At 37.7% G+C, this 24,825-nt stretch overlaps 3 protein-coding genes and 2 long non-coding RNA genes across 10 annotated transcripts; 1 reads left to right on the forward strand and 4 right to left on the reverse strand.

The window, feature by feature from the left end:
- Positions 1-3,549: 3,549 nt before the first annotated feature.
- Positions 3,550-4,392, reverse strand: LOC138907943 (uncharacterized). The gene is made up of 3 exons (XM_070198570.1): positions 4,221-4,392; positions 3,960-4,102; positions 3,550-3,906 (listed from the first exon to the last, which is right to left on the reverse strand). The coding sequence occupies exons 1-3, from the start codon at positions 4,390-4,392 to the stop codon at positions 3,550-3,552; spliced, it is 672 nt and encodes a 223-aa protein (XP_070054671.1).
- An 8,816-nt stretch (positions 4,393-13,208) lies between these two features.
- Positions 13,209-14,896, reverse strand: LOC104093429 (uncharacterized). The gene is made up of 3 exons (XM_009599171.4): positions 14,391-14,896; positions 14,066-14,129; positions 13,209-13,525 (listed from the first exon to the last, which is right to left on the reverse strand). The coding sequence occupies exons 1-3, from the start codon at positions 14,703-14,705 to the stop codon at positions 13,356-13,358; spliced, it is 549 nt and encodes a 182-aa protein (XP_009597466.1). The 5' UTR covers positions 14,706-14,896; the 3' UTR covers positions 13,209-13,355.
- Positions 14,897-15,573: 677 nt separating this feature from the next.
- LOC104093428 (potassium transporter 2) lies at positions 15,574-24,283 on the reverse strand. Of its 6 annotated transcripts, none has more exons than XM_018769866.3 (10): positions 23,067-24,283; positions 21,836-21,942; positions 21,453-21,681; positions 21,052-21,297; positions 20,922-20,975; positions 20,485-20,745; positions 18,807-18,859; positions 18,608-18,725; positions 17,257-17,511; positions 15,574-16,832 (listed from the first exon to the last, which is right to left on the reverse strand). In XM_018769866.3, the coding sequence occupies exons 2-10, from the start codon at positions 21,872-21,874 to the stop codon at positions 15,724-15,726; spliced, it is 2,364 nt and encodes a 787-aa protein (XP_018625382.1). In that variant the 5' UTR covers positions 21,875-21,942; positions 23,067-24,283; the 3' UTR covers positions 15,574-15,723. The 6 variants fall into 6 exon arrangements, with proteins under 6 accessions (XP_018625382.1, XP_009597463.1, XP_018625383.1 ...); XM_009599168.4 differs by having other exon boundaries at positions 21,453-21,684; XM_018769867.3 differs by lacking the exon at positions 23,067-24,283 and adding an exon at positions 22,349-22,496.
- LOC138907049 (uncharacterized) lies at positions 17,763-18,594 on the reverse strand. The gene is made up of 2 exons (XR_011414751.1): positions 18,423-18,594; positions 17,763-18,358 (listed from the first exon to the last, which is right to left on the reverse strand). It is a non-coding gene; the product is annotated as an uncharacterized lncRNA (long non-coding RNA).
- Positions 21,232-21,502, forward strand: LOC117276090 (uncharacterized). Its single transcript, XR_004506311.2, has 2 exons — positions 21,232-21,319; positions 21,381-21,502. It is a non-coding gene; the product is annotated as an uncharacterized lncRNA (long non-coding RNA).
- Positions 24,284-24,825: the final 542 nt, after the last annotated feature.

The raw sequence follows: 24,825 nt of genomic DNA on the forward strand, positions 1-24,825 counted from the left end.
TCTTGTTTTGATTAAGCATTGGGGACAATGCTTATTTTTATTCGGTGGGTGGAGTTATTTGCTATTTGGATGACTTTTAGACATTTTCTTTGTAATAACTGATAATATTTTATTCTTTCTCTTTATTCTGTATATATATTCTCTCTGTTCTCTCTTGATGTATATATTCTCTCTTTTCCTTTCTCATTATGTATATTCATTATGCTTTCAGTAGTTTGCTTTTTAGCTTCTTTATTCTGTTTTCTAATTAGTCTATGTTTAATCTAGTAGCTTCTTTTTTAATTTTGTAGCTTCTTTTTATGTTTTAGTGAATAATAAACCTTTAGTTTTCTTAATGCCACATTTCTTTCCAAAGGTAATTTGTGTGTGAACCGGGTGACTCTTAACGATGGATGACGTGACAACCTTCTTAAGGGATTGAGTCCATTTTTGGTGTTTAGGTAAGAATAGTAGTAATAATGAATAAAAAGACCTAATTTAGTCAGGCTCGAAGAGTCAAACATGCTTCACTTGGTACCAACACACTTAACTACGTGCTTATGGTTAACAATAAAGTTTTTGAAAAGAAATAGCTCTAGTTAGTGACCTTGTGACTCTTGTGTTGACTTAGGCAATCATCGAGTGGTTTAGTCGAACCATAGTGATTTTCAATCTTGAATATGGTCGTTGTGGGCCCTCGACTCTATCCGCTTTAACAATCCAGCTGCATGAGAGGTGAGATATTATTGGTGCAAGTCCAAGTACCTGTGCAAATGGTCTAGAACTTGTCCCGAATGTATTTCTAGGTGAAATTTTAAGTTTTGCTTGGCTTAAGAAGTAATTGTAGGCTCTTCTTGACCCGTTTGAAATTTTCCATGGTTCGTTGTTATCCCTAATCAACCCAATTGAGCCTAAAAACTTTCTCATTTGATCACCACGTTACAAGCCTTTACCTAGTTTGTTGTGACCCTCTCTTGGCACCCGAGCTTTCCTTAACACTTTTGTGAAACAATTGGCTAAAAATGTAAGTTTGGGGAAGAGACGAGGAGTTTGAAAAAAGTATCAAGGCAAAAGAGAAAAGAAATGAAGAGAAGTAAAGGCAAGAAAAAGAAAGAGCAAAAAGGAAAATGCAAAAAGAAAGTGAATAAGTTGAAAAGTTAAAGGGATTCAGAGAAAAGTAATGATGCAAAGCATGGAAAAGGCGGAGAAGGAGAAAATGAATAACATGGCCAAGAAAGAGTGATGTTAAGTCTCTCTAGTTCCCCTAAGGAAAAGAAAATGCTTTAAAGAGTTGGCAAAAGCATGAGCAGATAAAAGAAAATGGAGTGCTTAAGGAAAGATGAACATGTTCTATCATAGCTTTTCCAACCTCATTCCAAAAGCCTTCATTGCATCCCGAAAAAGCCCTACGTGATTTCAAGTTGAGTAAGCTTACATTAGTGGTGATTCACATGAGGGACAAGCCTATGGTACTTAAAGCCGTACTTGCGACATTCTTTTGAGAGAGATGAGTGAACCTTTCACAAACTTGTGAATTGAGTGCTATATTCTTAAGTGAGATAGGCAAAAAAAAGAGTAGAGAAGGAGGAGTTTGGGATCCACAATGACCTACATGAAAGAGCGAGCTTCCTTGATTAATAAAGTCAATTCTTGATGCTCAAGTATCACATTAGAACTATTCGTGCTTAAAAGTTTAACTTGTTGCCTTGTTGATAATTCATAAGTGTCTTGGGTAATTGTTAGTCCCAATTGATGTGTGATTGATTCACCTTTGATTAGCTAGAATGGCTCTTAACTTGTGGAGATGGGAATTACCTTATTTTTTTGAGGACAAGCAAAAGCTTAAGTTTGGGGTAGTTGATAAGTAGGGATTTTGACTACTTATTAGCGCCTTTTTGCTTTCGTTTTAGTCCAAAAGCGCTTAATTGTGTTTCCGAAAACTGATAAAATATGCTTAATTGCGGGAATATTGGAAGATGAGCTCCTAAGATGAAATCCACTTCAAGAAGGAGTAATCTGAAATTAAGGACAAAAACAACACAAAAGCTAAAAGTGGGGTCCGCAGAATACCATCTGCGGCCACAGGTCATGAAGCAATTCCATCAGAGAAGGTTGCAAGATGCGGACCGCACATGAAATTGTGCGACCGCAGAAACTAGGTAAAATCCAAAGTTCAGAGAACCTGCATTTCAAGTTCAACAAGAGTGCGGACCGCACAATTATTGTGCGGCCGCAGAATAGCATGATGCGGCCACAACCACATTTGTGCGCACCGCAGAATAGCATGGTGCGGCCGCAGACATATTTGTGTTGTCCGCAGAAAGAGAGAAGTGCGGCCGCAATTCAGAATTGTGCGGCCACAAGTTTCCAATCCTGTCAGGCTGAAGCAAAGTGCAGACCGCACATGGAATTGTGCGGCCGCAGAACCTCCGAAAGGGCATTTTTGTCTAAAAATTCCAGCACTGTATAAATAGAAGAGTTTCACTTTTTTAGGTTAAGTTTTGACATCAGCTGCTACAGTAGACGGTTTCTTTTACTCTTTTTAGTAGTTTTTGCTATTTTGAGCTTTTTGAATATTGATTTCATCATTTTAATTATCAATATGGGTTTAATTATCACTTCTTCTTCTTTTTATTCCAATTTAAGCATGAGTAGCTAGATTTTCACTAGGGTTGTGACCCAACCCTAGTGTGTAAACTTAATGGATGTTTGATTTATTGCTTGTTTATGGTTGGGTGTTGATTATCTAGCCTAGTTCTTGCTTTTATGTGAAGAATTAATGGTTGTAAATATTATTTCATGCCTATTTGACTTGGTTTCTACTTGAAAAAGAGAGACTTAGTCTAGAAAAACTTGGCTAGCAAGAAATTGGGTCAATCGAGAGATTGATAAGCCCAATTAAAGGGTTGAACCTAGACATAGTAAAACCCGACTAGAGCTTATTATCAACTGTTTTGTTTAATACCCATTTGGACTTGAGAAATCCAAACTGGGCAAAATGACTCTCTGACCGAGAGGTAGTGAGTGGGTACTTAAGTGTTGATATCTATAATACACCCCGACCAATAAAACAAGCTTTAAAGTTTATAACTCATTAGGCAAACACCTAGGTGAAGGTAATAGAACTAGGCCTTTTATATCATTTGAAAAACAAGCAAAAGCAATTTCCTAGTTTTATTTTTTAAATCGCAATCGTAGTTTAATTTAGATTTTCAAATGAAATCAATTATTGCGGAAGTGCAAATTTAGATATACAAAATCACACGCTAAGATATATACTACTAACACCCATTCACATAGCTCCCTGCGAAATTCGACCCCGACTCTTGTTGGGTATTACTATTGCTTCGACCATTTTTATATCCTCAAATAGAGGAGTAAAATTGGACGAGATCAAGGGCCATTTGCTCGAGCTCTTCTGCGGTGGACTTGGTCGCATCCGTCTCCTCTGGTACCTAAAAATATCTCGGCACCTGGTGGGATTTCGATGACTCATCGCCTTTTTTCTCTTCATTCGGAGAGGGAGAAGGCATCGGTTCCTGTAATTGGTATTTGTTATGCTTGTTCCCTTTACTGGTGGAAATAGTTACTGCGTTCATCTCCCTTGCTGCTTGTTGGTCTCCTCTTATCTGCTTTGATTCCTTCTGGGGTTGGAAATTTCAATAACTGGTGATACGTTGAGGGTACGACCTTCATCTCGTGTATCCACAGCCTTACAAGGATTATATTGTAACCCATATCTCCATCTACCACTTCTAATAGGTTGGTTTTGATCAATCCTTTGGTATTTGTGGCCAACAAAATCTCTACTTGGGTTGTCACACTTGTCAAGTTAAATCTAACCAAGAGTTTTGTCGTCGGAATGATGCTTCCGGTCAACTTTTTCTTGCTCCAGCACTCTCCATCGGATGATGTTGGCTGAGATTCCTGGGTCAACCAAAACGTTTAATTTTGAAATCTAAAACATTGTGAGAGATTACCAGAGCGTCATTGTGTGGTATGACAAGTCCATCAGCGTCTTCCTCCATGAAGGTGATATCATCCTCTGTGACCTCCCGGAGTCTCTTGTTGTGAGTTACTGATATCTTTGTTTTCTTGGCCGCTGAGAAGGTTACACCGTTGACTTCACTTCCCCCAAAAATCATATTGATAATCAACCGATGGGGAGTCTTTTGCCTCCTTCGAAGGCTCTGTATTGTCCCATCTTCGGCTGTAGTTATTCTTGGCTCAAACACTCAAACATTCCCTAAGATGGCCATTTTTCAGTAATGTCGCCACCTCTTTGCGAAGATTTCGGCAGTCCCCAGTTCTGTGGCCGTGAGTCCCATGATATTCACACCACAAATTGAGATCCCTTTGACTAGGATCAGATCGAATTGGCTTTGGGAACCGTGCTTCATTGATATTCCTCATCGCTGATACCAACTCTACTAAGCTGATGTTGAAGTTGTAATCTGATTACCTGGGATATGTGGAGTCTCGGGCCCCTAATACCTCCTTCTCTTGTAATGACCTGCTGTTTTGGTTACGGTTGATTCTTCTATCGGGAGCGAACTTATCTGAGGACCGAAATCCTTTGTTGTTGCATCCCTTGGTTCTTTCATACGACAGAAAATGACCTTTAGAGGACCGCCGATTCACATCGAAGTCGCTTTTAAACTTGTCCTGGTTTTTGTCTCGATCCTATCCTTTGGTTATTACCGAGAAACCGAGTTGATTGTCTTCTATCCTTATTTTGACTCGTATCGGTTATGGACGTCCGCCCATGTGGTTTCTTGAAACTCGAGCAGGATTTCTTTCAGCTTTCGGGAGGCATCACAACTCCATGAATTTAGACCCTTTATGAATGCCTCTGCCGCTCACTCATCTGGTACCGCCGATAGCAACATCATCTCTTTTTGGTACCGGATCACAAACTCTCATATCAGTTCAGACTCGCCATACGCAATCTTGAATATGTCCGCCTTTTTGGCTTGAACCTTCCTTGTCCCAGTATGAGCTTTAATGAACGAGTCTGCAAGCATCTCAAAAAAGTCAATTGAATGCTCGGATAGAAGAGAATACCATGTCAGGGTCCCCTTTGTGAGGGTTTCACCAAACCTTTTCAGCAAGACCGACTCGATCTCATGCTGAAACAAAATGGTTCCCTTTCACAGCCGTAGTGTAAGTTGTGATGTGCTTCTGTGGATCTGAAGTTCCATCGTACTTTGGTATGTCCGGTAAATTGAACCTCTTAGGGATTAACTCTAGTGCTACACTCGGTTTAAAGGGCAATTGTGTGTATTTTTTCAAATCTGGGCCTTTTAGTATTGGTGGCGCGCCAGGAATCTGATCCATCCGAGTGTGAAATTCCTTCGCATTTTGATTCATTCATTCGTTCATTTCCCTCATAAACCTCATGAGCTCGGTTTTAAAGGGATCATTCCCGTTGTTATTCCCAAATCCTCTACCGGTCCCTCCGGCTTCATCGAAGCTGACTTCACCCTTTAGGGTTTTGTTATCGACCCTCTAAGCCGTTTGGTTTGCAGGAATGCTGGGAGGAATCGAGCCCCTTCCGTTCGCGTTATTGGAGGTGCCTGACAATGCTTGTTTCAACTCCGTCAAAGCCTGATCCTGCCTTAAGAGGTGTTTCATGATTGCTTTCTGCTGTTCTCTCAGGATTTTTACTGTTTCCAGGACATGTTCCTCCTCCGCATCATCGGGAGGCAGTTCCCGCACATGCCGAGGATACTGGCTATCTCTAACCGAGGTCGTCTCATCCTCTTCGTTGCAAGTCTCAGTGATTGAATTATCATGCTGGGACAATTATTTGTTCCCCTCAACATTGTGTGTGATGTTGACATCATTGGCTGCCATATTTTTTTCCGCTAAGGAAAGAATCAAAACAAGTTAGTAATAAATGCAAGGATCAAAATAATTACGCAACTGTCTAAGTCCCACGGTGGGCACCAAACTGTTTACCCGTAAAACTGTATAATTAAATTTGTTACGTGGTTTATAGACAAGCGAACTGATTCGATCCAAAAAAATGATAAAGAGATTACGATTAAAAATGAGATTTAGCTATGGAAATTGAAGAAAATGACAAGTCTAGCTCCGAGCGCAATGCCTCCGAGGACAAAAGTGAAATCAATGATAAAGTGCAAATAAAGTTGTTTAATTAAGATTTGAGAGCAAAGGTAAAATATAGCTTATGTATGCAGAAAACTTCGTGTCCATACAATAGTTGTTGAACATGTTATTTATAGCTTTACCTGGGGAATAAGATCCTAGGATCAAGCTCCTCTTAAATGATAATGAAATGGTCATTGATGAACATGTAATGACAGGCAATGAATACAAATATTCTTTGCAATTTTTGTCTATTTTTACTTGACTTACCTTTTGTCTATTTTTGGTTCCACATCTCATGTTAGCATTTATTCATCTGGCATAAACCAATTTTATACGAGATTAATTTTTTATAATAGTAATATTTGTTGAGGTTTTATTTTTAAGATGTAATATTCTTAAAATGAGGGTGAATGGGAAATGGAGGGAAAATGAAATTTTGAGTAAAATTTTAAGTTTTCCCCTCTTAACAATGAGACATTGTCCCATATTGGAAGTGGAAGACATTTTTGATGGGTATATATATAATTGCTCTTCTTGTAGCTCTTAAAGAGTTAAGAAGAAAGCAAGCCTCGCGCTGTCGTCCTCGCTCGCTCGCTCGGCTCGGCTTCGGCTACGGCTACGGCTTCGGCTTCGGCTTCGGATTCGGATTTGGATTTGGATTTGGTCAATTGATAGATTGATTGATTAATTTTTTGGACCAAATTTATTTGTTAATAGTAAATATTAACGTAAGATTATCCGTATTTGTAACGGATATTTTCCAATCCGTGTATTGATAATTTGGCAGCCGGATAATGGTCTTCCCACCATGAAGTGCTTGCTCCACAAACATGTAATGCTTGCTCCACCATGAAGGGTGGACGTTTGGTCTTGCACTCCTTCTTGGCTGCTATATATATGAGCAGCAAATGTTGAAGAAAGATACTCAACTCAACATACAATTCGCTCAACAAATTGGCTATACATTGCATTTCCTTCCTCTCAGAACTTCCATACGTTTTTCTGAGTATATACTCCTTCGTTCTGCATTGTTTTTTAACTTCAAACAAAGCAACTGTAAGTGTGATTTGCTACCGAACTTTGTGTTCGCCGAAACACTGGGGTTTGAAGTACCGCTACACCAGTGTGTTATTCGTTCTATCCTGGGAGGAAATAATCCATTACCTTGGGTACTAGGAGGGGATTAAATTCCTTAAGGAAACACTGTGAATTCAGTGGGCTCGAATTTATTATTATTGTTTCATTACGTTAACTTATATTTTGCAGAATTAATATTTACAAATACATCAATATTGACCGGGAATAACAATCTTAAGGAATTTATTATTTATTTCTGTACTTGTGTTATTCTTATTATTCTGCAAACTAAAACCTTTGTGGTTTGTGTACTCCCGTTTTGGAGAGTTAAGCCTTCGTGGCATTTTGTTGGATATTAAAATCTACGTGATTTTTACTCCAGTTTGAAAACGTGTATTAAACGTTTGTTTGTGTCATTCTTTTACATAAAATATGATGACTGAAAACGAAAACCAAGCTGTTCCGATGGCGACTGCCAACGCAACGACAAGCCGAACACCGGCGTTGGCACCGGCAGAAAAACCCAGAAAATTTTCCGGGATTGATTTCAAACGCTGGCAGCAGAAGATGTTCTTCTACTTAACTACGTTATGTCTACAGAAGTTCATCAAGGAAGATGTTCCTGATCTGCCGGATAAAACTCCAGATAATGAACGCTTTCTCGTGATTGAAGCGTGGAAGCATTCTGATTTTTTATGCAAGAATTATATTCTTAGCGGACTGGATGATAATCTGTATAATGTATACAGTAGCATGGAGACATCCAAAGAATTGTGGAATGCGCTTGAAAAGAAATATAAGACTGAAGATGCCGGGATGAAGAAATTCGTTGCCGCAAAATTTCTGGACTACAAAATGATAGATAGCAAGTCTGTTATTACTCAAGTCCAGGAATTGCAAGTGATTATTCATGATCTACTTGCTGAAGGTCTTGTAATCAACGAAGCATTCCAAGTAGCAGCAATGATTGAGAAGTTGCCTCCGTTGTGGAAGGACTTCAAAAATTATTTGAAACACAAACGAAAGGAAATGTCCCTTGAAGATCTCATTGTTCGGTTGAGAATCGAAGAGGACAATAAAGCTGCTGAAAGGAGAGGCTGTGGAAATTCAACAATAATGGGAGCAAATATTGTTGAAGCTAACAAAAAGAGGAAGAAGGCTTCTGGTCCGAAATACAACCCAAGCAAGAAGCGGTTCAGTGGAAACTACTACAACTGTGGGAAAACCGGACACAAATCTACGGAGTGTCGTGCTCCGAAGAAAGACAAGAAAAGGGGTCAAGCAAACATGGTAGTAAACCATGATGATGTTGATAACTTGTGTGCCATGCTCTCTGAATGTAACTTGGTGGGAAATCCTAAACTGTGGTGGTTTGATTCAGGAGCCACTCGCCATGTTTGTGCAGTTAGAGAGGCTTTTGCTACCTATGCTCTTGCTGAACCCGGAGAGACAGTTTATATGGGAAATGCTTCAACAGCAAAAGTTGAAGGATATGGGAAGGTATTTCTAAAAATGACTTCTGGCAAGGTCATGACTTTGAACAATGTCCTTCATGTTCCCGAAATGAGAAAGAATTTAGTCTCTACTGGACTTCTTGTTAAGCACGGTTTTAAGTGCATTTTTGTATCCAACAAGGTTGTAATTAGTAAGAATGAAATATTTGTGGGAAAAGGTTACCTCACCGAGGGCCTTTTCAACCTAAATGTAATGGTTGTTGAAAATAATAATAATATTTCAGCTTCTTCTTACTTACTTGAGTCAAATGATTTATGGCATGTACGTTTGGGTCATGTCAATTATAAAACCTTGCGGAAAATGATTAACTTGGAAGTACTGCCCAAGTTTGAATGCGAAAAATCAAAATGTCAAATATGTGTGGAATGTAAGTATGTTAAACATCCTTATAAGTCAGTTGAAAGGAATTCAAATCCTTTAGACTTAATTCACACAGATATTTGTGACATGAAGTCAATACCATCTCGCGGTGGAAAGAAGTATTTCATAACTTTTATTGACGATGGTACTCGATATTGCTATGTTTACTTACTGAATAGTAAAGATGAAGCAATAGACGCATTCAGGCAATACAAAAATGAAGTTGAAACGCAACTTAACAAGAAAGTAAAAATGATAAGAAGTGATAGGGGTGGTGAATATGAATCTCCTTTTGAAGAAATATGTTTAGAATATGGAATTATTCATCAAACAACAGCCCCTTACACGCCCCAATCTAATGGGATTGCGGAAAGAAAGAATCGCACATTAAAGGAGATGATGAATGCGTTGTTGATAAGTTCTGGTTTGCCACAGAACTTGTGGGGGGAAGCCATTCTTACGGCTAATCGAATATTAAATCGAGTGCCCCATAGCAAAACACAATCCATTCCTTATGAACAATGGAAAGGAAGGAAGCCCAACTTGAATTATTTTAAAGTGTGGGGGTGTTTGGCAAAAGTGCAAGTTCCTAAACCCAAAAGGGTAAAGATAGGACCGAAAACCGTTGATTGTGTTTTCATAGGATATGCGACAAATAGTAAAGCATATCGATTTCTGGTTCATAAATCAGAAAATCCCGACATTCATAATAATACGGTTATAGAATCAGATAATGCTGAGTTTTTTGAAAATATATATCCGTATAAAAAGGAATGTGAGTCGTTTGGTGAAGGATCTAAACGACCTCGGGAAGAAACAAAAGAAAGTACATGTAATCAGGAGAATCCAAGACGTAGTAAACGTCAAAGAACGTCTACTTCATTTGGACCAGATTTTGTGACTTTCTTATTGGAGAATGAGCCTCAAACATTTAAAGAAGCTATGACTTCTTCGGAATCATTGTTTTGGAAAGAGGCAGTCAATAGTGAAATAGAATCCATATTGAACAACCATACATGGGAATTGGTTGATCTTCCTCCTGGAAATAAACCTTTGGGTTCTAAATGAATTTTTAAGAGAAAAATCAAAGATGATGGCACTATTGATAAATTCAAGGCAAGGCTCGTAGTCAAAGGGTATAGACAACGAGAAGGTCTAGACTACTTTGATACATACTCTCCAGTTACAAGAATTACGTTCATACGGATGTTAGTAGCATTAGCTGCAGTGTATGGTCTTGAAATTCATCAAATGGATGTTAAGACGGCCTTCTTAAATGGAGAGTTGGAGGAAGAAATTTACATGGAACAACCTGAAGGGTTTGTGGTTCCAGGTAAAGAAAAGAAGGTATGTAGACTTGTTAAGTCTCTTTACGGACTAAAACAAGCACCCAAACAATGGCATGCGAAATTTGACCAAACAATATTGTCAAATGGTTTTAAGATAAATGAATGTGATAAATGCGTGTACATTAAAAATGTTCCAAATCACATAGTCATTGTTTGCCTATATGTGGATGATATGTTGATAATGAGTAATGACATTGCCAACATAAATGCTACTAAGCGTATGCTCAATAGCAAGTTTGATATGAAAGACTTGGGAGTTGCTGATTTAATTCTGGGAATTAAGATCAATAAGACTCCTCAAGGTCTGGCATTGTCACAATCTCATTATATTAAGACAGTACTTGAAAAATTCAAGCACTTGGGCTTTAAAGTTGCAAAGACTCCAATTGACGTGAATCTTGCATTAGCAAAGAACAAAGGCCAAAGCATATCACAATTGGATTATGCTCGTGTATTGGGATGCTTAATGTATATCATGAATTGTACACGACCAGACATAGCTTGTGCTATAAGTAAACTGAGTCGATATACGAGCAATCCAGGCCAATCTCATTGGATGGCAATGAAACGAGTTTTGGGATATTTAGAACATACCCAGAACTTTGAATTGCACTACAGTAATTTCCCTGCGGTGATTGAGGGATACTGTGATGCAAATTGGATCACCGGTTCAACTGATTCTAAGTCCACGAGTGGATATGTATTCACTATTGGTGGAGGAGCGGTATCTTGGAAGTCGTCCAAACAAACATGTATTGCCCGCTCTACAATGGAGGCTGAATTCATAGCCTTAGATAAAGCCGGTGAAGAAGCTGAATGGCTCCGGAATTTCTTGGAAGACATTCCATTTTGGCCCAAACCGTTGGCACCAATATGCATACATTGTGATAGTCAAGCGGCAATTGGAAGGGCTGGGAGCGTCATGTATAACGGTAAATCTCGTCATATACGACGAAGACATAAAACCGTTAGGCAATTACTCTCTAGAGGAATTATCACAATTGACTATGTAAAGTCAAGTGATAATGTGTCGGATCCACTTACAAAAGGCCTAACTAGAGAGGTAGTTGAGAAATCATCAAGGGAAATGGGGCTATGGCCGAGAACAAGTCATTGTGGCGGTAACTCTACCTAGAAGACTGGAGATCCCAAGATCTAGGTTCAAAGAGATCAAACAAAGTCATTAATGACGGTTCAACATTGTCAAATAAAATTTTAGTCCATTCTCGTGATGAGACAATGTTCAGTACCAAGGATAAAGCATTAAGGCTTTTTAATGATTTCTAAATTTGATACGGGGTATATCAAATAGTGTATCTACAGGATGACACGTTTAGGAATCACCTATTTAAGTGTGAAGTGTGAGCCGCTTCAAGGAGAACTTTGTAAGGCCAGTTCTCTACGCACTTATGAAACCAGGCGGTGTTCATGGCTGAAACGAACACAACAATGAGAACCAAAGACGGTTAAGGGTTGATTGTGTGACTTATGGTTGTCTAGGTATACACCAAAGATCGACGGTTCAAAGATATCAAATCTACCGATTGACCGAGTATATCCGACATAAGTTTACTACGGAAAGTTCAAAGGGAAACCTACTTATCCAGATGCAATTAATCCTTGCTTGTAAATCACACAGTTTTTCATGCATACTTCCGTGATATAGCCATTCCCCATTCATGTGGGGGATTGTTGAGGTTTTATTTTTAAGATGTAATATTCTTAAAATGAGGGTGAATGGGAAATGGAGGGAAAATGAAATTTTGAGTAAAATTTTAAGTTTCCCCCTCTTAACAATGAGATATTGTCCCATATTGGAAGTGGAAGACATTTTTGGTGGGTATATATATAATTGCTCTTCTTGTAGCTCTTAAAGAGTTAAGAAGAAAGCAAGCCTCGCGCCGTCGTCGTCGCTCGCTCGCTCGGCTCGGCTTCGGCTACGGCTACGGCTACGGCTTCGGCTTCGGCTTCGGCTTCGGCTTCGGATTCGGATTTGGATTTGGATTTGGATTTGGATTTGGTCAAATGATCGATTGATTGATTAATTTTTTGGACCAAATTTATTTGTTAATAGTAAATATTAACGTAAGATTATCCGTATTTGTAACGGATATTTTCCAATCCGTGTATTGATAATTTGGCAGCCGGATAATGGTCTTCCCACCATGAAGTGCTTGCTCCACAAACATGTAATGCTTGCTCCACCATGAAGGGTGGACGTTTGGTCTTGCACTCCTTCTTGGCTGCTATATATATGAGCAGCAAATGTTGAAGAAAGATACTCAACTCAACATACAATTCGCTCAACAAATTGGCTATACATTGCATTCCTTCCTCTCAGAACTTCCATACGTTTTTCTGAGTATATACTCCTTCGTTCTGCATTGTTTTTTAACTTCAAACAAAGCAACTGTAAGTGTGATTTGCTACCGAACTTTGTGTTCGCCGAAACACTGGGGTTTGAAGTACCGCTACACCAGTGTGTTATTCGTTCTATCCTGGGAGGAAATAATCCATTACCTTGGGTACTAGGAGGGGATTAAATTCCTTAAGGAAACACTGTGAATTCAGTGGGCTCGAATTTATTATTATTGTTTCATTACGTTAACTTATATTTTGCAGAATTAATATTTACAAATACAGCAATATTGACCGGGAATAACAATATTCAGCATATTTTTATCGGGTTCCGAGCAACTCTATTCAAGAGGCTTAGACCACTGATACTCATCATCAGGATGACTCCTGATTTGCTTTCTAGTTTCATTTTCTTCAACATCCGAAGAGAAAGAAGTATAAAATGGCCAAAGAGAATGATGTAATAATGATATTAGAAATTTCTACCAAAAAAAGAAATATTCATATTCTTGTACTTTTATGAGTTTAAAAAAGGTATCCACGAACACAAAGATACAAAGAAAAATAAAATATGAATCAGTACTAAGTTGCCCTCGATAGAATTCATTTTGAGAAGAGCTTGGTGAAAAAATTTCCAGATTTGGATCTCTCAAGGCAAGCCACGTGTGCATATCTTCCAAAATTGTCTACTTGCCTTGCTTCTCCTCTCGTATCCTTCTTGCATACCTTGCACGTTTTGTCTACCCATCCCTCCTCCACATATTCCCCTTTTACTGTTTCAAAGAAAAATAAAATAAAATGAAACGGTCAATTGCATGCTAATAAAGCCACACATTAATTACATTTTGTGTAATAGAAGTTAAATTGATCAACAACAATAACCCAATATATTTCATTAATGGGGTCTGAGAAGGGTAGTGTGTACGCATATCTTAACCAGTGGCGGAGCCATCTTATAGGAAGGGGTGTCAAATGATACCCTTTTGCTTCGCGGGAAAAATACACTGTGTAGCTAGGTAAAAAAATAAATTATATGTATATATACCGTGTATTGATTCTCCTTAATTTTTTTGATATATTTACTTTTATAAATTTTGATACCCCTTAACGAAAATTATGGCTCCGCCACTGACCTTACCCCTACCATGGGTAGAGAGACTGTTCTCGATAGACCCCCGACTCCCTCCCTCCAAGAACTCCCCACCTTGCTCTTGGGGTGACTCAAACTCACAACCTCTTGGTTGGAAGCGGAGGGTGTTCACCAGCAACTCACTATTTTCTAGATGTTAAATTGATCAGTTATAATTAATTACCTTCAATGTAGGACTTGAAGAAATCTTTGTATGTCCCACCGATCTTCCTTCTCAGAGCTCCATACTATAGAAAGGCCATTAAAAGGTCTTCATGAGTAAATAGGTAATATGACTTGCTTAATTCTAATAAAAAATAGACATAACTTATACACCGAAAGTGAATTTTTTTTTATACTATCAATATATTTTAACATGTTGTATAACATATTTTGTTTTTCGGGTTACCAATTCTATTTTTTTGGAACGTTTTGTGTAGTTATATCTAAGTTAAACTCATAAGTTATTGGCAAATGATTAATACTTGCCAATTAGGCAAGAAAAAAACCTGTTCTCTGGACATCCTCTCGCCAGATTGAGTTGCTTCTCTAGCTTCATCGATAAGCTCGGCGTCTTTAGCTGATCTAACCTGAGAAAAATCCAGAGCTTCTGTTACACTTGAAAACAAAGATTGCTTCTTCTTTTCCTTGGGTTCTTCTGTATCCTCTTTCTTTGCCTTTGCTGAAACTGCGAATACAAGTTTTGAGGTTCTACTGCTAGGAAGAATACTACTACTGCATCTAGGGAAATATTCTGAACCACCCAAATAGTTAGGCATAACACCATTTTGAGAAGCTGTAATGGGAATAGCTCTGAGTCCCATTGCTTTTGAATTGAGGTTTAATTACTAGTGAGTAATTTCACTTCCAAGCTGCAGCTTTATATTGGTCTATCATCTATGGGGTGGAAGCTGAGAAATTTGTTTGTTGCATAGTTATTTTTAGACTTCAGAATAAAAATGCAGGGCCAGTGATAACTGGTGGTTGATAACAGATGACGTGGCTTTTGGCTCACAACTAAAATTAACATCAAATTTTGAAACCTTTCCCATTAATAATAGTACTATCTCGCACCCCTTACAAGTGGCAAGAATGTTTGACCACTGGCCTCTATCATGTGGTAAATGAATTTTGTCCAAGATTCTTCCTATATTCAGAATAAGAAATAAGGTCTAAAATATTTGGCACCTCATTTCCATTTTAAAACATACTTGGTTGCTTGACTGTTTCTTGAGCCTGAGATCTATCGGAAATAACCTCTCTATCTCTATGAGGTAGGGGTAAGGTATGCGTACAGATCCCATTTATGGGATCAAATTGGGTTTGTTGTTGTTATTGTTGTTTATTTTCGTTTTAAAACAAAGACAATTATTATTAAGAGAAGCAGAATAAGTTTTATATTTGTCCCAAGGCTATGACTAATTAGTGGTGAAACAGTTGGCGTAACAATCTTAACAACCACAATTGAATCACTGCCAAAAGCGAGCAAGTGATTGCGGTGTGCACAAGTTTGTTTTAACACCATCGTTATAAAAGAAAATATTACTGTGTGTGTTGAATTAGATTAGTTACTAAATAGAAAAAGGAGTTCTTAACTGCATTAGCTGTTTCTGTTAGTATTTTGTCAAGAAGGAGCACACAAACAGCCCTTATATTTGCGGCTGTTTTTATACTTTCTCTGTTCTCTAATGATACATCAAAATTTAAATTTAAATAGATAAGAGATCAAAATGATTAACTTCAGTAATCTGCATAATTACAATTACCTCTCTAAATAAGAACGTTCTAATAAGATACAAAGCTATACGAGGAAAGCGAGATGCGTGGTTGGTCTGTTACAACTTAAACAATGTAGACCATCCCAACTTCAAGAAGGGAAGCTGGAGGCACCTTGAGGGATACATCTGCACCCCTACAATTCCTCCTAAGGAAATTATAACCATAATTAATAGCCAACCTCTTCAACATAGATGATCCTTGTTTTGCTTTTACATGTGAATGTCCTAATACGAATGCTGTCCCAGCTTGTTGTGCTGCATACAAATCTTCTAGCTCCTCCTGCAGCTGAGTATCCATTTCTTCCCGTGAATCGACTTCCGACTCATTATCTATGGCAAATCTCACTCTTCTTTCCACTGGTCGCATCTCGATGACATCTGTCACACTTTCAGCTGTAGGGAACCCGACGGACACACTTGCCAGTTGCACATTGTCCTCGAGCTCGAAAGCTGGTGTACCTGAGAAAGCCAGGGTTCCTATAACGGTCAGTCTGCATTCTCCCGACGATGCACCAGAACGTGAGCCGTCATCCTCGTTGTCAATGATTCCGTGCGTCTTGTACCAATCATACCGGATGAAATCAGCCAGCTTACTGACAAGTTCGGATTCAAAGGAGTCGACATCTTGGTGAACGTCTCGGTAACCATAACGGACAATGCATCTATAGGAACGATGAGCTGCAGGACCAACGCGGCCTACAAGGTATCTCTCAGCCGGGGGCACAAAAGGGACAGGCACGGATTTCACACACACAAAAACAAGTATGCGATGGTAGGCAGGGAGGTTGGTAACAAAACGTGAGAAGTTGGCAGGAATCCCAGAAGTCAAATCAGTGAATACGAGGCCGATGCCAGGGACTCGAGTAATACCCAAGCTTGGACCTAGTGCCAGCAGCCATTCTAATGAAACCTTGTTGTGCAGATCATATTCATACTTTTTAACTGTGGCATAGTGCCAAACAAACATGACAGTAACCAAAAAGAGTGCAAGCAGGATTGGAAGCCAAGCGCCCTCAAGAAACTTAATGACAGAGGCTGAGAAGTAGAGTAACTCAATAGATCCAAATAGAAGGAGAAACCCGAGGGCCAGTATTGGAGGCTTGTTCCAGCAGAGGATGATAACTAATGAAGTAAGGCAAGTGGTCACCAGCATCACCGCCATCACTGCTAGTCCTGCAATTGATAAAGGAAGAAATTGCGACGCCTTAAGATAACACTGAAGTAGCAAGTTAAGTGTTTTCTGAACTTCTATACAGCTACATAATCATAAAGAGAAGGGAGAAGAAGGACGAATCGAAAAAAGAAAACAAAAAGCAGCTGTTTAGGCGGAGAAGAAGGAAAAAGCTGATGAGCCACTATAAAAGCAACAAGCAACGAATTGTCTTGTAAGAAAGCTAGGCAAATGAATCATTTTTTTTCTATAGAACATAGCAAGGAAACATCTAGCATAAGAAGGAACAAAAGATTTTTAAGATACACAATAAGCCACATCTAAGAAGTTAAGCATAACAGTAAAAGGCTTTAAAAATGACTGACAGTAGATAGTATTTGATGCCTTTATAAAGTGGATTGGAGAACGCGCGGTTGGTTCTAGTACCTGACGCATTTCCCATGTGCTTTGTATCTCTGAATCCAATAGTCACAGCAACACAAAGAATCATGAGTATCCAATTGATCTCAGGAATGTATATCTGGCCATGTATTTTGGCAGAGGTGTGAACAACTTTGACTCTTGGGAAGCAACCAAGGGATTGACTCTGGTTGATAATTGAGAATGTTCCACTGATGATTGCCTGACTTCCCACAACGGAAGCCAGAATTGCTATTACTAGCACTGGCCATCTCACGCAATCTACATTGCAGTTAAATGAAAAAGAAAAGGAATAACTCACTGATAAATATATGCATAGAATTCAAATGAAAGTGGATGAACATGATCAAGAAGCTTGTTCTACAAAACCGGCTTATGTTCATGAAAAATAAAATAACTACTAGGAGTTATATAACCCAATCCCATTCAACACCTTAATGCAGTAAACACTTTGGAAATACCCACAGTTTGATTGAGAATAGACAGACTTGACTTGCACTTCAAAAAAATCATTTTCAGAGTCCACGCCCTTCACAATAGGCACTAGTCCACTTCAGATGTCTTAATGCAACAACTGGATAACAGTCCCAAAATAATTGTATCATGTTTATACGTCAGGCCATTCAGGCTTCAACTTCATACATATGCAGTTACATCACGGAAGGACTTGAATAAGTTAAACACTAAATACATTTCTAAGGATATCAACTAGCATGTTTGCAATTTCTGCTGACAACAAAATTCTCACATTCTAGAACAGTGGTTGACTTTGCATTCCGGGTAGCTAATTTACTGTACTAATGATGATTCATGCATAGGGAATGTCATTTAGAATAGTAAGAACGGTAGTAGACGTCCCTGGAGCTGATTTGTTTTCACTTTGAATGTAAAAATTTTACTCCCTCAGTCCCAACAATCTTTCCATTTAAAGATATCACACATGTTTGACCATTTCATGGGTGATATTATTCTATAAAACTTTCAGAACTTCCAACAATTCAACGTCATTTAACCATCAAATCTTAAAGATGTTTTCCCTGTCACCTTTCAACCAAAGATTTATTATTATTTTCTTTTGAGGACGAGCTATATTATACATGTCAAATTACTGTCTTAAACTCAGTATCTAGTTAAATACCAAACTGATTGTGTTTCTTGAAAAGAGACGTTACAAATTTATCTACTTAAGTGTTTAAACTGAAAGCTCAAACTCCATCCAGAAAACTACAGTACCAAGCAATCAAGTTAAAACGAGAGATTGGTCAGCCCACATCAAACATAACTATGCATGCCCTTGTACCACATGAACTTGATTAATATTGTTTCCTCTACCAACTGATTGAATGAAAAATGTTACCTGGAACTGATACATAGAAACCAATCTTGTGAATGGTGTGGTGATGCTTTGATAAGAAAGCTGCTTGACCCATATATGCCAAAATTAACGCTGGATAAACCAGAAAGGTGAATGCAATCTGTGGCAGGATAACAAATTAGAAATACAATCTACTGCTGTAAGCATTCAGAAAGACAAAACATTGGTTCATGGAGTTTACTTGAATTGCAGAATATGAGAAGTGTCCAAGATCAGCAAACATTGCTTCAGAACCTGTTATACAATAATAAAACATTTCAACATTCAATAATGAAACACTGGGTAATCGTTGCAGTGAATCACTATGTCCTATTCTATAGTACACTGTTGATACCGTGATTATACCCTAACCAAGTCTAGCCGTCTAGGAATATATCCTTCACATTTTAGCTTCAAAGCATGAGAAAGGTGGATAACGATGAATATCAAATTATTATAAGTATCAGGCCAAACATTACATCCATATACAATTCTCTCTGCTTCACATTTTTGTTTGTTTCTTTTCTCTTATGATCAATTTGACCAGTATTTGGAGCTATATTGGATATAGAATTAATTCATTTATTCAAATGTAAAACTCAAAGACATTCTGAAACTACAACAGAGAAATAAAAGTTGCAACCTTTTCCATGTCAAAGTGATGAAATAATACTTTAAAAATTCTCAAAGATAACTTTGCTTAGATCTTGGAAAGGGAAAGCGGACAACCATTTTGTGACAGAGAGAGTATATTTAGCTATTGGAAGAGGCGGCTTAACCCCCAGGCCACTAAAGCGGCCGCTTTAGGTCTCACAAAATTAGAGGCCCCAAAAGCTACTCTTATAATATGTAATTTGAATATTAATTGTATTTATTATTAAATAGTGATAAGAAATTTTTTCAACCATCTTTTGCTACCTTGTCACCAATCGTTAATAACATAGTTTTATATTTGATGTTGTCTATTTTCGGAGTTGGTTGAGAAAATTCAAATGAATGTAAAAGGCAGTTAAATTTGCAGTTACTTTCTAGGTCTTCTTACTCTAACTTGAATAAATTTTATTTACAACTCTAATTTTGTAAGATATCTTCTTTCAAGATCTCTATAGGCACGCTTCAAGCTAATTAGATCGTAAAATATTTATCATCTTTGTAAATACAAGTTTCTACATGATTGTTACTTTGGGAGGCAGTGCTACATAGTAAGTTATGTTGACGGTCATGTGAAAAGAAAAAATTCAAAATTAAACTTAATAAAATCTTATCAAAGGTTAGTAATGTTACAACAAAGATTAAAGGGGTTGGTTACATCGTCAAGATGAAATTGCATCTCAAAAAGAAAAAAAAAATTAACTTTAATAAAAATATCTAAAATTAGTAAACAAGTTTACGTCTTGGCTTTAGGCCTCCAATACTATTGAGCCGCCTCTGGCTATTGGCTAATTGTATTATATGAACCTGGACTGAACAGATACTTCATCTGTTTATTCCTGATTCACATATATGCACTTTCCAACCAAGTAATCTCATGTTACTAATTTCAATCAAGTCCAGGTTGATGATGCATGCTAAACTTATTTCATGTTAATTTTTTCTAGAATAGACGTCAACTAATCCTGGAACCATAGCTCACGTGCTAGCGCAAATTTGACCCTATATTTTGCCAATTGACTTGATTTTAAATGCCACAGAACATGCACCTGGCATATGAACAGGTAAACCCACACAAAGCAAGGTAGAATAGTGTCACTTTTATAATGTTCTAGCTGGCAGCACCTGATTTTTATAAAAGCTGCATACCGGACTTCAGAGCATATATCGAAAAAACAGAGTTTATGACCAAAGTGATACAAAAAACCAAGTATAAGAAGACATATTACCAGTTATGCAGAGGAGAATTCCACCCAAAGACATCCATCCTCCTTTTCTTGTTTTCTTCAGGAACTTTACCATGTAATAGGGGGAAAGAGCTTTATAAACAAGTGGATTCCAGTGGATAATGTTGTATAATCCAAGAGCACTGATGCAGAGTAACCAGATCAACACAATTGGTGCAAAACAAAAACCAACTCGATGTGTGCCATAATGTTGTAATGCGAACAGACAGACTAATATGAAGCAAGTTATTGGAATCACTGCATCTGCATAAGAAAAAACATGGATGTAAGTAGATAAAAGTGGAAGTGAGTCATAATTAAACAATAACTTCTTTAAAGATATGCGGTGCTGAACACTTATACAGAAAATACATTTCAAAATAAAAGGAAGAAAAGAAATAACCCAGTTTTCATTGATGTGCAATGATGAAGCAGCTTACATTGATGGTGATCCCGAGACATTGATAACTCAAGGCCAGAAACTGCAGAGAATACTGCACATGAAAGAAGATTCCATATCAGCATCTATGATAATTCTAGAGAACATGAATTTAACGGAAAACAGCCTACCAGATATGGCTGGAGTAAGTAGTCCATCTCCAATGACCATACAAGTGCCAAGAAGCACCAAGATTAGCAAAGCAGTGTGCAAGAATTTGTGTTTCTCAAGAAGCAACTTCACCCTTGAGCTGTTCTTCGTCTCGGGAGGGTGCTCAAGTTTGTAGGTAGAAAGAGCTTCATCGGCAACTTGTCTGTTCGGAAGAAGGCTTACTTTGGCATGCCTGCATATTAAGGAATAGAGAGCAAAAGTACCACCTGCAGCAGAAAGTCTATAAAGGTCAGTTTAATGACCAAATACTCGTTAATTAGACCAAATACCAAAAACAAAGTCTATAAAGGTCAGTTTAATGACCAAATACTCGTTAATTAGACCAAATACCAAAAACATCTTTGTGATTTATGGTACATACCCTCTCCATTATCATCAGCTCGAAGTACGATAAAGACATATTTGAACAAAGGAACTAAGGTTAAAGTCCAAAAAACGAAAGAGAGAACGCCGAAAATCTCTTCGTTGGTCTCGGAATGATGGATGTCTTCTGCAAATGTGCTCTTGTAGACATAGAGAGGGGAAATACTGAGATCACCATACACTACCCCAAGACTTTGGTATGCCAGAATCAGTGTACTCTTCCAAGACTTCTATCATGCAAAATTAACAAAGTAAAGACAGAAAGATTATGACTGTAATTCATCAATATGATACAAGCATCAATACAGTCCAAAAACTTCAAGATTATGCTTTTATGGTTTCGAAGCTTCCGCAGACTGAAGGACAATGAAATATACACACCTTTGAAGTGTCCCAACACTTCCCGTAGTCGATATCCATTCTCCTCAGCAGCTTCTTAGACTAAGTTGGGTCACTTGAAGTATAAATTCTTTATCATGTGATAAATCCTGAAAGAAATGAAATATTCACAAAGACTTTTGAAGCAACATTTCAATGTATAACACCTAATTGGCACTGAGCCACATCTCCATTTTCCATCCCCTAATAAAGAAGTTAAAAGGCATGAAAATCCATTTTTATTAACCCCACTTGGCCACTTAATGGCTTCAGCTTGCAGCAGAATGCATTTGTGCACAATGCAGGAACAAGAAAAGTAAAAACTCATAGGCATCTGCATTTCTTTCTTATTGTAGTTAACAAACAAAACAAGGAAAGGGAAACTTACTCTTTGCTGCCTCTGAAACAAATGGTTAGATTCAACTAAAAGCTACAGCTAAGACTATGTATTTAACAGTTCCATTTTTTGATTAGCACAGTGTAAAGAGGAGCAAGAAGAAAACAAGAAAAACGTACAAGTGTGTGTGTGAGATTAACGAAAACCAAAAGCACATGATTCAACGACAGTTGCATTATCAAATCAATCACACCAAAGTTGAGCCCCACGTAAATTAAGGCTATTTGTAAGGACCATAATAAGTTCCTCCCACCTCGGTCCCCACTCCCCACACCTCCCCTCCCACTCTACTCTATATGTATATGTACAAAATTTACAGGTCACCAAGTTAATAGTATACTACAAAATACTACAGTGATATAGTGTAGTAAGTGGATTGCCTACTTTGCCAAACTCCCCAACCTACACGACTCTTGAATGCCACAGCCCACATCTATATTTGGCAAGAAATAATTAAAAGAATGTTCAAATTGAAACAAAAAAAAATGTTTTTCTTTTTTGCTCCACAATCATGACGTTTATGCAAATTCTTTTATAACCATAATGTCCAGGCCAGCTTGCGACTAATTTCAGGGTACATGTTACATTCCTCCAATATAATTATCGGTAAAAGAAATCACTCAGTGTTTTTGTATTTGAACCAGAGTTCTTATGCCTCTCAACGCACTTCATCGACCACTAAAAGTCACACTCTTGATTTCATGACGTTGATGCAATTGACAAACAAAAAGCACATCTTGACATGGCAAAAAGAAGCAAAACGTGAAAATATGAAAAGGGCTGTTTATGAAATATTGCATATAGCTTTCACTAAAACTAAAAGGATGAAAAACTTACCAGAATTGATGTTTGCATCTAAAGCACAACAAGAGCAAAAATGGGGATGAATCTTGGTAAGAGATAGATAGATAGATAGTGAAGCTGAAAAGAACAGGCTCGAAAAGTAACGCTTAATTGTTTTTTATTATATCTATCTTCTTAAAGATGAGGCAGCAGCACGTGATCAGAACATGGACCCCCTTTTTCCCCTTCTCTTCTGTTCTGCTATTTGCTCACGATTCCAACGCCTTATCTTACTGCTTAAAATTCCCTTTTTCATATTCTTGCCCTTTTTCACCTTGTGAGGTTCCACTGAAAATGACCCTGTAACTAAAACCTACTAATTTGGAAATTATACTTCCTTAATCAAATGTAAGCTGGTTTAACAGCTAACAAAATTTCGGAATAGTACTATTCATAAATGCATCAGTTATGCTCAGCTGCATAAACAAACCAAACCTACCAGATCCATACAAAAGCTTAAAGAAATGCTACTAATAAAAAAACAGCCGTCCATATTCTGACCCTTTTATCTTCTTGGACTTCTCCCGCAAAAAATGTACCCACTATATTATCCCATTACAGATCTTGATGGATATACATTCAAGAACCAAATATTACCACTAAATATCCCACTAATGAAAGCTGCTTCTGTCTCTGTGCAGAATAAAGAGAGGAGGAGTAATTTCACTATAGAATGTAGTTAGTGGTAGCAGGTTATATTAAGAGAGAAACCAGCATATATTCAGGGTTTTTTTGAATGTGCAGAGCCGACAAAGTGAGAATTGAGAATCTTGGCACTTACATAAAGATAGAGGAACTGGGAAATGAAGAAATTTTGTTGAAGTCGATACAAAGATTTTAGGACCATGTTCCAAGAATTAAGCATGATTACTTTCGGCGGTTAAATCAAAAAATTTAATAAGGGTGTTCAAATTATTCTAACACTTATGTAAAGAGTGTTTATTAAGGTGGTCTTGGACACCGCCAGAGGACAATGGGAAAAAAAGGGAAAAGGAATATGGTTTTCTTTTTTTTATCTTCTGCACGTATACATTAGACAAGAACAATGTGATACACAGATAGATGTCCAAATAAGCAAATCACAGAAACCATGGTTGGTTTATTGGATGTCCTTTTGCTCAGGCAAAGTGGCATTCTTTTTTTAGAAATAGAAGGGGCAAGAATCAGTCCCTCCCTACTCCAAGCATTACAACTTCGTATTCTGTTTATTGTGCAATAAAGTGGCTGTGACTGAGTAGATTACTGGTGAAATCAATTTAAGATCTTCCACCAACCATCTCAACCAACCCTTGAGCGGAATAAGAAAAGTCTAATTTAATATTGTTATTGTCCATTAAAAAGTCTAATCTAATGACAAATTATCAAAGAATGTGTTTTTTTGTTCTTTTTATATTTTCTGCGCGCATACATTAGACAAGAATGTGAGACAAATATGATTCCCGAAAATCAGCAAATCACCGAAACCATAGATGGTTCATTAGTTGTCCTTCTGCTGAATATTGAAACTTCAAAGCAAAGTGGCTATCTTTTTAAAAATAATAAGGGTAAGATTCAGAATCGCTCTTTCCCCACTCGACGCCTCCCACCTTATAGCCTGATTGGCCAATTTTCTTCAAATTCAAAAGCATTTTTTGAAGTAAACTGATTTTTGAAAATAAAATGATTTTTGAAGTTTGGCTAAATAGACTATTATTCTGCTTGTTTTAAGTTTGGCCAAATAAGCTATTATTTTGCTTGTTGACAGTCTAATTTT

The sequence above is a fragment of the Nicotiana tomentosiformis genome, chromosome 3, assembly GCF_000390325.3.
Source record: "Nicotiana tomentosiformis chromosome 3, ASM39032v3, whole genome shotgun sequence".
Taxonomy (NCBI): domain Eukaryota; kingdom Viridiplantae; phylum Streptophyta; class Magnoliopsida; order Solanales; family Solanaceae; genus Nicotiana; species Nicotiana tomentosiformis.